At 39.9% G+C, this 14025-nt stretch overlaps 1 protein-coding gene across 4 annotated transcripts in view; it reads right to left on the minus strand.

The window, feature by feature from the left end:
• Nucleotides 1-14025, minus strand: part of ENTREP2 (endosomal transmembrane epsin interactor 2) — a 381215-nt gene that overhangs the window by 13831 nt on the left and 353359 nt on the right. For all 4 annotated transcript variants that reach the window (XM_084642441.1, XM_084642439.1, XM_084642440.1 and 1 more), the window contains 3 exons: nucleotides 12213-12373; nucleotides 7958-8093; nucleotides 1303-1378 (listed from right to left, as the gene is read on the minus strand). In XM_084642441.1, coding sequence (XP_084498567.1) covers nucleotides 1303-1378; nucleotides 7958-8093; nucleotides 12213-12373 — 373 coding nt within the window. The remainder of the gene's footprint in view (nucleotides 1-1302; nucleotides 1379-7957; nucleotides 8094-12212; nucleotides 12374-14025) is intronic.

Below are 14025 nucleotides of genomic sequence, written 5' to 3' on the forward strand. Positions count from 1 at the left end.
ATAATAAAAACTGGTCACCTTGAATCGTCAACATCACACTTCACTGCACAAAGATGTCAAATGTTTTTTTTTAAAGAATATTTAGTGCTCGTGAAAAGTGAGGGATTGACGACTTTGAAGACCGAAGACTTCTAGTTATCCACAAAACAGACACATCATGGGAAGTATCCGATTTCCAACACTGATTTGTCAGCATACTCTGACACTGTTTTGGAAGATATTAGAGGATAGTTCAGTCCTCAGACCTGTTAAAACTTTAACTTCTCTTCTGAGATTGTCAGCAAGGGCGCCAAGAGGTAATACCTACCGGATGTTCATGTTGGCTATAATGTGGACACCTATCTGCTGGGGATTGGACTGAGACCATCACCGCATTTCATACATACCACTGAACAGCCATCAGGTAGTAACACATTCTGGTCATTGAGCTGAATTTAAAACAGTGACCTAGAGGTGAATACCTCTCAATGTTAATCAGACTTGTTGCAGAAAGGCTGTCCTGACAAATGTGGTGAAAAGAATGAGCTGGCTCTGTGCTGCTGCTGATCAGCATCCCTATTCAAGAGATCTGCCTTCAGAAAAAAGAGCTCAGGTTCATTCCTGGTCTTCTGGAGAATTCACAGCTAACATACTGCAGAGCAGCAGTAAGGAAGAGTGATGTGAGTGTACCACTCCAAAGGCAGCCACAGTTGCTTATTAATATTATTTATAGAGTGCCACAGGAATGCATGGTGCTTTAAAGACAACTAAAAGCCTCAAGAAAGCTTCCAAAGTAAGCTTTCCACAGAGCTTTGGAGACACCTTTGGAGAAGAAAACTGGCTTTTTTCTATGCCTACTTAGCCATTCTAGCAACATCAGTTTGTGAAGAAGGAAAGTAGTGAATGACTGGGACAAAAGTTATTATGACCAAGATGGGACCAAATCCCTCCTCTTCAAGAGGAAACAGCCCACTATAACACCTGGTCTACACTTAAAAGTTAGGTTGACATAGCTACGTGCTCAAGGGTGTGAAAAACTCACACTCCTGAATGACATAGTTAAGCCAACTTAACCCACAGTGTAGACACAGCTAGACTGAGGGAAGAATTCCGTCAACCTAGCTACCGCTGCTCAGGGAGATGGATTACACACATGGATGGATAAACTCCTTCTCTCGCTCTAAGCCCTATGTCTAGGCTGCAGTCTATGGCACTACAGCAGAATAGCTGCAGCAATGTCGCTGTGCCACTGTAGCACCCATAGGATAGACATGGCCTTAGTGACAACTGCATGCTCCCAAAATAAACAGACAGTAAAATCACCTTGTGTACTTAAGCCAGCCGTTGTGTTTCTCTCACCCAAACTGGATTCAGTCACTTCCTGAGCTGTACCGGTGATCTGTACAGAAAGCGTATAATAAATAGTGTGTTAGCCTACAGATAGCATTACCCACAAATACAGGGCTGAAACATACTGTCATGGATCTAAAGGATATGACTGGTAATGTGAAAAAGCTATCCTACAAGTTGCTATTCAAATCAAAAGGTATTCATAGACATAGCAATTTACTATGTTTTTGGATCAGCAGCAGATGCAGAGTAAATGAATATGCCTAAAGCAATTGCTAGATTTTCCAGAATCTATAAAATAAATTATCTTGGGTTCAGAGGCATTTAGGGCTTCAGGCTAACATTACAAAGCATAATGACTGTGGTGCTTAAAATTAATGCTCCTATCTTCTTAGCATATGTGCAACATGCCTCAGATGGCACATGACCAGGATTCATCACTGAATTTGATCCGCTGGTTGGATCATTAGCTTCCCTGGCCAGTACTGACGGGGAGTGCAATGTGAACTGATCCATGCCCCACAATGCTCCTATTACCTACAGTCTTTCTGCAGTGGGGAAAAGTGCAGGGGGAACCAGCAGAGACTACAGCTAGTAGAAGCAGGTTCAGAAACAGCCAACGTGCACACAGAGAACTTTCTGTAGTTTTGACTGGACTTTCTCTGCCCTCTGCTGATTGGCTGCTTGCTCCAACCCTCTTCTACAACACCCTCACAGTCTCTTCACCTCAGCTTCCCGTCACACCCTCTTCACATATTCTCTTTTCCCCTGCCCTGTCATCCTCACCCTTCTTCCCTTCAGTATGCACTCCTTTCACTTTTCTTTCCATGTACCTTATCCCCGCCTAACTAATCATGGAACTATCATGCTATCTGCTGTCCTCACATTGTTCATGCTGCTTTTCCCCAACCTCTATCTGTCTTTTTAGACTGTGAGCTCTTTGAGGCAGTCACTGCCTGATACTCTGAGTTTGTACAGAACCTAGCACAATGGGGCCCCATTCTTGGTTGGTCCCTAGTTTCTACCATAATAAACATTAATAATATTCTTTACTTTCGGTCCTTGAAAAACTAGAGCAGAACAGCTTTTGGGTTTACTTTGCAGAAGTACCTACATTTAAGTATTGAATGTAGTAATCTCTAAAATGCTACAGGGTTCTTCTAGATGGATGGTGCTATATAAGAGTAGGGCATTATTATTATTTATAGAAGTGGACTTATTACAGTTGCCAACAATTTGCAAGGGTGGATTATTATTAGCAAATGGTTCCTTCTGCCAAAAGGAAATTCAAGGATGATTTACCCCCCACCCCCAATTATTCACTGATGCAGCACAGTTTGTGGTTTTGAAAAGTTCTTCAAAGTCTTTTCCCCATCATTTTAAAAAATCTTAATGTATTTTTCTCATTGAAATGCAGTTACAAAATTCACTTTAAATATAGATGATAAAAGTCAGCTGATGGGTTTCTGTAAATCACAAAGTCTCATAAGGAATGATAAAATAGTTTTTTCTGAAAAAAACAGAGATGGGTGTATGAGCGAGGAGAGTTTGCAAAACAAAATACAGATAAATGCCTGATTTATTACTCATTAAGGGAAAACAGTTAGCATTAAAAAGCTATCAACTTGATTAAAATTAGATACAACATTCATAACTCCGTATTCATGTGAATTCCTGTTGGAGATTTCTCCGCAAAATCACTAAGAGGGAGCAGTGCTCAAAGAGAGCATGCTAAAGGGGAAGAATTTTTAAAATCTTTAAGAACTTGATTCAAACACTACTGAAGCAAATGGGCTTTAGACCAGGCCCCTAACCTTGTTTTTAACCCCTCCATCAGATTTTTAGCAGTTCTTTGGGAACCTGCTATTGGAAAAGAATAAATGGTAATTATAAATAAAACATGAGTACCAAACTATACCCTAAGACAAGGTCAGTATAGCATGAGATGTTATGTCATCTTTAGCAGAACACATCACATCTGCTCCTGTACGGCCACATTTAACTTTGCAATGTTAGCTGCACACCTGTGCCACTGTAGCTCTTCAGTGTAGACACCATCTCTGCTGACAGGAGGGTTCATCAGCGTAGTTAATCCACCTTGCCAAGAGGTGGTATCTAGCTCAACGGAAGAATTCTTCCAGTAATCTAGCACTGTCTACATCAGAGGTTAGGTTTGCTTATCTACACCACTCAGGGGTGAAGACTTTTCACACCCCTGAGTGATGTAGTTAAGCCAACTTAATTTTCCAGTGTAGATCAGGCTAACTAACTTCTTGCCTGCTGAATCAGACGTAAGATATTTCCTACCAATGCTCACCTCCAGTAATGCCAGGCGAATCTTGTACATTGTGGCATTTAGTCTGTATGGAACATACCGAGAACACTTGAATTTTTCAGTAATGGCAAGAAGGTGAAATGTTAGCTCAGTTGCTAACACCGAGACACTACTGCCTCCTCCAGGGAGTGGATTATGCAGGGAGAATTTGGAGGTAACACTCTTTCTCCAGGGTAAGGGTGAAGATTACATCATTCTTTCTCAACCCTTTAGAGTTTATTCTGGTGTACAAGATCAACTTCAAAGTGAGTCACTTGCTTTCTCAGCCTTAGAAGCACCACATGGACCAAGAGCTCCTTTAGCACATTCCTGAGAAATGGGGCTGAGTGAATAAGATTGTATGCTTGGAAACGTAGGGCTCTTCCACTGAAAATTGGTAAGAAAAGTTTCCTGTTATAAATGAAAAGACAAGACCTCTCAGCTTAACCTCTGGGCTTCTGGCTGTAATGTGCAGACTCTTTACATTGGCATATAGCTTTCTTTAAATGTAATATTTGGCCTTCCTAGTGGCGGTACTTTGCTGGCAGACTGGAAATCATATGGAGGAATAGACAGGGCATTTTTCCACTTTACAACATCCCTTCTCTTAATACCACCAGAGTACCATGAGCATCTTCTTTGTATAGAGAAAGGATGGCAATATCTTTAATCTCTACATAAAAATATCGACTGCCTGAGGCTTCAGCTGCTCAGTGGCATCCAAAGAAGTGGAAGATGCATGGAAAGTTTTTAATCACTTGAGGAAGCCTAGCTATAGAGAGAGAGAGTTAAAAATCACTTACAGTTCTCAGATTTTCTCTCTCTCATTGAGCATTTTTTTCAACATTCAGACTCCATTTTACTTGGAAATACTATATGAGAATTTAAGCCCTAAGCTAAACCATGCTTTCTGCAACCCTGCACAGCCTACTAATTAGTAAAGCTTATAAGACATTCACTGGAATAATTCATCCAGAGACTGGGTCTTTCTATTCTTGTCTTTCGCCAAACCCTAGCAGATATCACCCCTGGAAAAGCATCGTGAAAAGCAACAAGTTGCAGAATGGATGACAGCTGCAAATTGTATTTAGAAGCAACCACTGCTACTAGCACTGACGTTTTCTGTACCTATCCAGGAAATAGCCGCGTCTAATTTAATAACATGCTGAAGACCTTAAGCTCCATAAAAACAAACAAAAAACAATATGCCTGAAGCTCAGTAAGAGGCTTAAGAACTATTATTGCTTAATGGCTCCCAGCAGCACTTCTGTAGCTAAAGCTCTGCCATTATTTCCATTGGAAAGTCTGCCTTTGAGGAGTTTATAAATCCAGTCAATTCAATTCAGACCGTGCTGCAACCTGATGCATATTATATGAGAGTGTGTAGCATGTATGTAAGAATTTGAGGCTCCATTCTATATTCCTTGCAGATCTAAATTTGTCACTGATTTTAAGGCTGTGTTCTTCAGTTTTTAAATTCCTTGGGACTTCTGGTCCACAGTGAATGTAGGTTTGGGCCTTTGATGTTAATGAAAGTGTCAAGAACACAAGTTGTTCTGCAAACTCTACCACTGCCAATGCACTTCACTCCTCACCTTCCACGCCTCTTGCCAATCTACTCTTAGAGCTTTCCTGCCAGACATACAGTGGGGTGATGTGGATTAACACCCAATAAGAGCTTTATAATCATTATCACATAATAATTAAAAATCCACCACCCATTTTCACTTGAGATCGGAACCAACACTGGTACCCAGAAGCCCAGAGATAAATGGGTGGTGCATTGACACTGACTCAACTGTCAGAGATTTATGGACAATGCATCTGCTTAGGGGGTTCTTTTGGGGAGGCCTGACATAATGGGGTAGAGGATGATTTTGCTGCTCTATGTTACTAGCTTGTTAAGTTAATTATTTTTGTTGTCTGTGAGTGCCACGTGCTGCTGGGGTGGCTGTTTCTGTGTAAATTGTGATCCTGACTAATAGTCAGAGCATGCAGAACGGTGGACAGACATATTTTTGTATTTAAATATAAATAAATAAATAGCCATTTATATAACCTTCTCGCATACAAATTCTCATTTGAAATTTTTTTTAAACCAGATATGATTTTAATTGCTTTTGCCTTTTTTTTAAAGGTAGAGATAAGACAAATATAAAAACATTGCAAAAAACCCTAAGGCTTTCAGATTCCTTTACAATTAATGCTGTAAAGAAAACGGCAGAATTTCAGTAAATAACATTTGAGAAACAAGCTAACTGGGATTCTCAAATTTTGCTGTTCAGAAGCAATTTTCATTGACTCATTTCTATGACTGAAGAATAAATCAAAGAGACAAGGGGGTAAGTAATACCTTTGATTGGACCAACTTCTGTTGGCTAGAGAGACAAGTTTCGAGTTTACACAGATCAGAGGCAAACAATATTTGGCCTGTTGCTACCTTCTACCAGGTATAAGTAGACTAAGCGAGAAAAACAAAGACTTAGCAGAAGCTGCTTTGTGAGTTAAGAAGGTTGGAATGTCTGATGTGTCTCATTTAAGCCTATCTGCACATCCCTTGAGCATCCACCATTGCTGCTTTCTTTGGACACTTTTTAAATTGTCAGCAATTTTCCCTCTGTGGAGGTGAGTCATGTATTTATATTTTAATCTAATGTTTCTTAATATGTTGCTTTCCCTGGGGCAGAGCAACCACAAGTTATTTCTTGTATAGTCTGAGTGAATGTGCAGCACTCTAGTAACACATAGTATAGATAGATGCAATGTTAACCAGCTATATGCACATAACTCTGCAAATGTTCACCTCAACCCTGACAAGCAGCAGTTGGATGTTAAATTCCTCAGACTTCCTTGAGTTTCTACTGAAATTTGAAGAAAATCAAAGATCCCAGAAGCAAGTAAAAACAGAAATTGAGACTGTTATATAGGGTGGCAGTTAATCAGCGTGATCACCAAGCACCCCTCACATATCACTGCTTAATTTGGCATTAACTGTGTCCCCCATGTGCACCATAATTCTGTAACTGATTGTCTAAATGGATTTTGAGTCGTATGGTATGGAATAAAGGCAGAAAATACAACTGAAAAATATAAATGAGATATACTGGACCTTTTGTTGAAGCTCATAATGGAGTTAAGGGGCTTACAGAACATTGTTATTGATACAATATATCAGCCATTACTGCAAGTAACAGCATCAAAAAGTATGAGCAACAGCAAAATTACAAACAAATGTAGATTCTGCTCATTGCTTTATTACAGAAACATGTCCCTATTTCTTATAGTTCACTATATAGCTGTGTGTAGTTCCTCATCACTTAATGTAATCACTAGATGCAGGTCAGTTCCTAGTATTTTGGGGCCAGCTTGGTTTCTGTTCCTGGAAGGCTATATGTTAGAACTGGCAGAGAGTAAATTTTGACACTGGGTGTAAGCCTTTCTGTCAAGACTTGGGCAAGTCATTATAAGAAAATCTATGCCAGCTCATTTCCAGAAGATAATTTGAGATCCAATTCCAACTGCAAAGCACTTTTTTTAAATTGATCTAAGTTAATATATAGTCTTTTGCAGGAATTTCTCCTAACTCAAATATGGTACTTAATGGAATTTTATATAGAAATTTGTATTAATCTAAGCTCAGACCACAGGACATGTTAAAATTATATGTCACATGAGCTGTATTTCTAAGACACACACAGATGGAATCATCACATTTTGTACCAAACAAAATTACCTTCTTGGTTAGCAAATCTAATCTCCTACCTATGCACAGTACATTAAAGAAAAGTAAGGCAATCTCCCTGTTGTAGGCAGTAGACTACTTTGAATAAATGAAAACTGCTTCCTACTTGAGGATTCTTCTTACCAAAAGGGCCCAAGCAGCCCAGTCTCACTTCAGAATGTCATTCTCCATCGACACCTAAAAAAAAGGTTCCTTGCTTCAATGGCTCAAATCTCTCCTAGGATTTCTTCAGTGATGTTCCAATGTTCTGTGGTTATTTTTGTGATATTTTAAAATGAATGACCTCAACTGAAATGCCATGTCTTATATAAACATTTATCCAAGCATGCACCCAGAATTTAGGAGGAAGCAGACTTATAGGTGAAGGTCACAAGCTATGACTGGGAAAGGAAAACACCCATTTAATTTAAAGACACTGGACCAGAAATTATCAGTTTAAAGAATGCAAAAGTGCTCACAATTCAAACACGTTTATCACTGTGTCCTTCAGGTACTTTTACCTCCTAAATTCTTTAGTAAGTAAGAGAATGGCCAAAGAAAATTCATCCCTATTTCCTTTGATCTTTCCTTACCTGACTAGCAGGGGTCTGTCCAATCACTGCTTCATAAGGAGGGGGTAGCTCCGTTGGATATAGCATTCCTGGGCTGTTAATGGTGACTTCATATAAAGCACTGAAGGAGGAACGAGGAAAGTCCAAATGGAGACCTCTGTTAAAGAAAATAAATGTTGACTTATCATTTCACTGAACTGGATTTACCTGGAAAACTGTCATCTTCCACACTGATGTAGTTAGCAGATGCATGTTTCTGAATTTGTGACTGAACCCATCACAAAGCAGTCCATTGAAGAGATTCATCAGACAAGTGAAATGAAGCCTAAATTCAAAGGATAGTTTAAAAATTGTATTTCATTTTTGGATACTGGCCATTTTTACCAATGTATTCTATAGGCATTAATGTCTTGCACATACAGTACTCTATAGCAATGTACATTAACTTAAAGGCAATTTCCTCAAAGATTAACTTTCACTTTTAACTTCTGTGTATAATGCTAACAATTATGGTAAAATTAATAGTAAATCTGAATCCTTGTTTTATGTTCAAATATTGTTATCCCTGTCTTGTCTGAATTCATCCACTTCTCCATCGTGGTCTTTTTTTATACACTAGCACTATTATAAACAAATCAATGTTTTAAACAGGGCTGTCAAGCGATTAAAAAATTTATCACAATATCGCAAGATATTTACATGCCAGATGCGCTAAAGATTCATATGTCCCTTCATGCTTCCACCACCATTCCAAAGACAGGCGTCCATGCTGATGACGGTTTCTGGTTAATAATGATCCAAAGCAAAGTGGACCGATTCATGTTCATTTTCATCATCTGAGTCAGATGCCACGAGCAGAAGGTTGATTTTTCTTTTTTGGTTTGGGTTCTGTAGTTTCCACATAGGAGTGTTGCTCTTTTAAGACTGCTGAAAGCATGCTAAACACCTCATCCCTCGCAGATTCTTAAACCTTAGGTCGAGTGCTGTAGCTATTTTTAGAAATCTCACATTGGTACCTTCTTTGTGTTTTGTTAAATCTGCTGTGAAAGTGTTCTTACAACAAACATGTGCTGGGTCATCATCCGAGATTGCTATAACATGAAATGCAGGTAAAACAGAACAGGAGACATACAATTCTCCTGCAAGCAGATAAGTCACAGATTTAATTAACGCATTATTTTTTTCACAAACATCATTAGCAGGAAAGCATGTCATCTGGAATGGTGGCCAAAGCATAAAGGGGCATATGAACGATTAGCATCTCTGGCACATAAATACCTTGCAACGCTGACTACAAAAGTGCCATGTGAATGCCTGTTCTCACTTTCAGGTGACATTTTAAATAAGAAGCAGGCAACAGCATCTTCTATAAATGTAAATAAACTTGTTTGTCTTAGCAATTGGCTGAACAAGAAGTAGGACTGAGTGCACTTGTAGGGTCTAAAGTTTTACACTGTTTTGCTTTGAGTGCAGTTATGTAACAAAAAAATCTACGTTTGTAAGTTACACTTTCACAATAAAGAGATTGCACTACAGTACTTGTGTGAGGTGAACTGAAAAATACTATTTCTTTTAAAAGTGGCAAAGAGTCCTGTGGCACCTCATAGACTAACAGAAATATTGGAGCATAAGCTTTTGTGGGTGAATACCCACTTCGTCGGACGCATGTAGTGGAAATTTCCAGAGGCAGGTATAAATATGCAAGCAAGAATCAGGCTAGGGATAACGAGGTTAGTTCAATCAGGGAGGATGAGGCCCTCTCCTAGCAGCTGAGGTGTGAACACCAAGGGAGGAGAAACTGCTTTTGTAGCTGGCGAGCCATTCACAGTCTTTGTTTAATTCTCAGCTGATGGTGTCAAATTTGCAAATGAAATGAAGCTCAGCAGTTTCTCTTTGAAGTCTGGTCCTGAAATTTTTTTGCTGCAGGATGGCTACCTTTAAATCTGCTTTTTTGTGTCCAGGGAGGTTGAAGTGTTCCCTACAGGTTTTTGTATATTGCCATTCCTAATATCTGATTTGTGTCCATTTATCCTTTTACGTAGGGACTGTCCAGTTTGGCCGATGGACATAGGAGAGGGGCATTGCCGGCACATGATGGCGTATTACATTGGTGGACGTGCAAGTGAATGAACTGGTGATGGTGTGGCTGATCTGGTTAGGTCTTGTGATGGTGTTGCTGGTGTAGATATGTGGGCAGAGTTGGCATCGAGGTTTGTTGCATGGATTGGTTCCTGAGTTAGAGTTACTATGGTGGGGTGTGTAGTTGCTGGTGAGAATATGCTTCTGATTGGCGGATTGTCTGTGGGCGAGGACTGGCCTGCCTCCCAAGTCCTGTGAAAGTGAGGGATCGTTGTCTAGGATGGGTTGTAGATCAGTGATGATGCGTTGGAGAGGTTTTAGCTGAAGACTGTATGTGATGGCCAGTAGAGTTCTGTTGGTTTCCTTCTGAGGCTTGTCTTGCAGCAGGAGGCTTCTGGATACACATCTGGCTGTGCTGCTCTGTTTCCTTATTTCCTCGTGTGGGTATCGTAGTTTTGAGAATGCTTGGTGAAGATCTTGTAGGTGTTGGTCTCTGTCTGAGGGGTTGGAACAAATGTGGTTGTACCTCAGCGCTTGGTTGTAGACAATGGATCGTGTGGTGTGTACAGGATGGAAGCTGGAGACATGAAAGTAGGCATAGTGGTCGGTGGGTTTTCGGTATAGAGTGGTGTTAACATGACCATCACTTGTCTAGGAAGTGGACCTCCCATGTAGATTGGTCCAGGCTGAGGTTGACGCTGGGGTGGAAGCTACTGAAATTGTGGTGGAATTCTTCCAGGGTTTCCTTCCCATGGGTCCCAGATGATGAAGATGTTATCAATGTAGCATAGGTAGAGAAGGGGCGTGAGTGGACGAGAGCTGAGGAAGCGTTGTTCCAGGTCAGCCATAAAAATGTTGGCATATTGTGGGGCCATGCAGGTGCCCACAGTGGTGCCACTGGTCTGGAGGTATATATTGTCACCAAATTTGAAATAACTGTGCGTGAGGACAAAGTCACAGAGTTCAGCAACCAGTTGTGCTGTGGCATCATCAGGGATACTGTTCCTGACAGCTTGTATTCCATTTGTGTGTGGGATGTTTGTGTAGAGAGCCTCTACATCCATGGTGGCTAGGATGGTGTTTTCTGGAAGATCATGAATGCATTGCAGTTTTCTCAGGAAATGAGTGGTGTCACAGAGATAGCTGGGAGTGCTGGTGGTGTAGGGTCTGAGTAGAGAGTCCACATATCGGACAGTCCTTCAGTGACAGTGCCAATGCCCGAGATGATGGGGCGTCCAGGATTTCTGGGTTTGTGGATCTTGGGTAGTAGATAGAATAGCTCTAAGGGTATGTTGATTTGTTCCTGTGTTAGTACAGGGAGTGTCCTGAGTAGATGATGCAGTTTCTTAGTGTATTCCTCAGTGGTATCTGAGGAAAGTGGCCTGTAGAATTTGGTATTGGAGAGTTGTCTGGCAGCCTCCTTTTGGTAGTCAGACCTGTTCATGATGACAACAGCACCTCCTTTATCAGCCTCTTTGATTATAATGTCAGGGTTGTTTCTGAGGCTGGGGATGGCATTGCATTCTGCACGACTTAGGTTATGAAGCAAGCAATGTTGTTCTTCCACAATTTCTGCCTGCGCACATCAGCGGAAGCCTCCTATGTATAGGTCCAGACTGTCATTTTGACCCTCAAGAGGAGTCCATGTGGAGTTCTTCTTCTTGTGCTGTTGGTGAGAGGGTATCTGTGTATCAGTGTGCTGTTCAGTGTTATCTTAAAAGTATTCTTGGGGTCGGAGACGGCAAAAGTAGGCTTCCAGATCACCGCAGAACTGTATCATGTTTGTGGGAGTGGCGGGGCAGAAAGAGAGTCCCTGAGATAGGACAGACTCTTCTGCCAGGCTGAGTATGTAGCTGGACAGATTGACGATACTGCTGGGTGAATATTTAATAAATTTCAATTGGTATTCTGTTGTTTAACAGTGCAATTAATTTTTTTAATTGCAACTAATTTTTTTGAGTTAATCACATGAGTTAACTGCGATTAATTGACAGCACTAGTTTTAAAATGTTGTTCTAAGAGACTTTGTGAAACATGCATGAAACTACAGTTCATATTTTTGGAAAAGACATCCACTATAAAGGATTGACACTATGGGGCTGTCTGTATTGTTTAATTCATTTTTCCCTGAAGTAGTGTCAATTTGTGGCCCAAAGCTATGAAGGAATGATATTAATGTTCAGGGACAAAGAATTACCTCTGTGCTTCCATTACAGGTGCGCAGGTATATTCAGGTGGGTAGTAGGGTGGTGGTGGTATTGGAGGTATGAATTCATCGAAGTCCAGGGTCTGATGCAGAATAGTTCCATGGGGAGTCATACAGTCCGGGTTGGTGGAATGTGACCTCTGTGGCAGAAACTGAAAATAAATAAAAAAGGTAAGGTTTCTTCAGATGGTAATGGTGGAAATAACAAAAATAAGAAGACAGATTCTGCCATCCTTATTCTCATTGGGTTGTACCTTATTTCACAAGTAGCATTACTGCAATCAATTGGTCTGCTTCAGGGAATAGAGTACTACTAGAGTACTACGCAGTATGAGTGAGGGCGGTAGAACCTGGCCCAAAAGGAGGATGAGGAAATTGGTAGAAGTAAAACAAGATTTCATTAAACTCTTAGAGGACACCAAAAATCTTCATAAAGTTTGGGGGAAATACAATATTCTACCACCAGGATGGAGAACACAGACATTTCAGATTGAATAGTGTGGCAGAAAACAGGAGTTTATCTTATAAAGTAATTTGTTAAAGCATTAAATGGTATAACCTGTTAAGAAATAATGAACACTTGGTTATACCTATTAAAATAACTATTTGCACATTCTCACTGCCAATTTGGAATGCATCATATTAAAAGTCAGGTGCTACATGCTAAATATGTATTTTTAAAAAAGAAATAAGAAATGACAAGTATCCCACAAACCCATGTTTCATTACATGAGAATTCAACCTAATTTGTATTTGTTTTTATAAAATAAATGATCTCAATATTAATATATTTTTATAGTTGGTGTGGTATAGAAATTGTTATGTTTTAATATGGTATACAGTTTTAAAATACTGTAATCCTGTGAATAAAAAGAAAAGAAAAAGGACGCTCCCCTATGCCCACACATTCCCACACCTAAAAACTAGGGCTGTCAAGCAATTAAAAATATTAATCATGATTAATCACACTGGTAATAATAGAATACCATTTATTGAAATATTTTTGGATGCGTTCTACATTTTCCAATATATTGATTTCAATTACAACACAGAATACAAAGTGTACAGTGCTCACTTTATATTTATTTTTATTATAAGTATTTGCACTGTAAAAAATAAAAGAAATAGTATTTTTCAATTCACCTAATACAAGTCATAGAATCATAGAATATTAGGGTTGGAAGGGACCTCAGGAGATCATCTAGTCCAACCCCCTGCTCAAAGCAGGACCAATCCCCAATTTTTGCCCCAGATCCCTAAATGGCCTCCTCAAGGATTGAACTCACAACCCTGGGTTTAGCAGGCCAATGCTCAAACCACTGATCTATCCCTCCTCCCAGATAGGAGTTGCCTTACCAAGTGGGAGGGCCTCGTTAGCACTGACCCCCCCACTTGGTAAGGGGACTCCCATATTTTCATGTGCTGTGATATATATACAGTTTACTGTATGTTTCACTCCATGCATCCGATGAAGTGGGTTTTAGCCCACGAAAACTTATGCCCCCAAAAATGTGTCAGTCTCTAAGGTGCCACAAGGACTCCTCGTTGTTTATGAAAATACCTGTTCTCACTTTCTGGTGACATTGTAAATAAGAAGAGGGCAGCATTGTCTCCTGTAAATGTAAACAAAACTTGTTTGTCTACGCAATTGGCTGAACAAAAAATAGGACTGAATGGACCTGTAGGCTATGAGGTTTTAAGTGGTTTTGTTTTTGAGAGCAGTTATTTAACAAAAAAAATTGACATTTGTAAGTTGCACTTTCACGACAAAAAGATTGCACTACAGTACTTGTATGAGATTAAT

This window comes from Lepidochelys olivacea, assembly GCF_965140295.1.
Source record: "Lepidochelys olivacea isolate rLepOli2 genome assembly, chromosome: 10".
NCBI lineage: Eukaryota > Metazoa > Chordata > Testudines > Cheloniidae > Lepidochelys > Lepidochelys olivacea.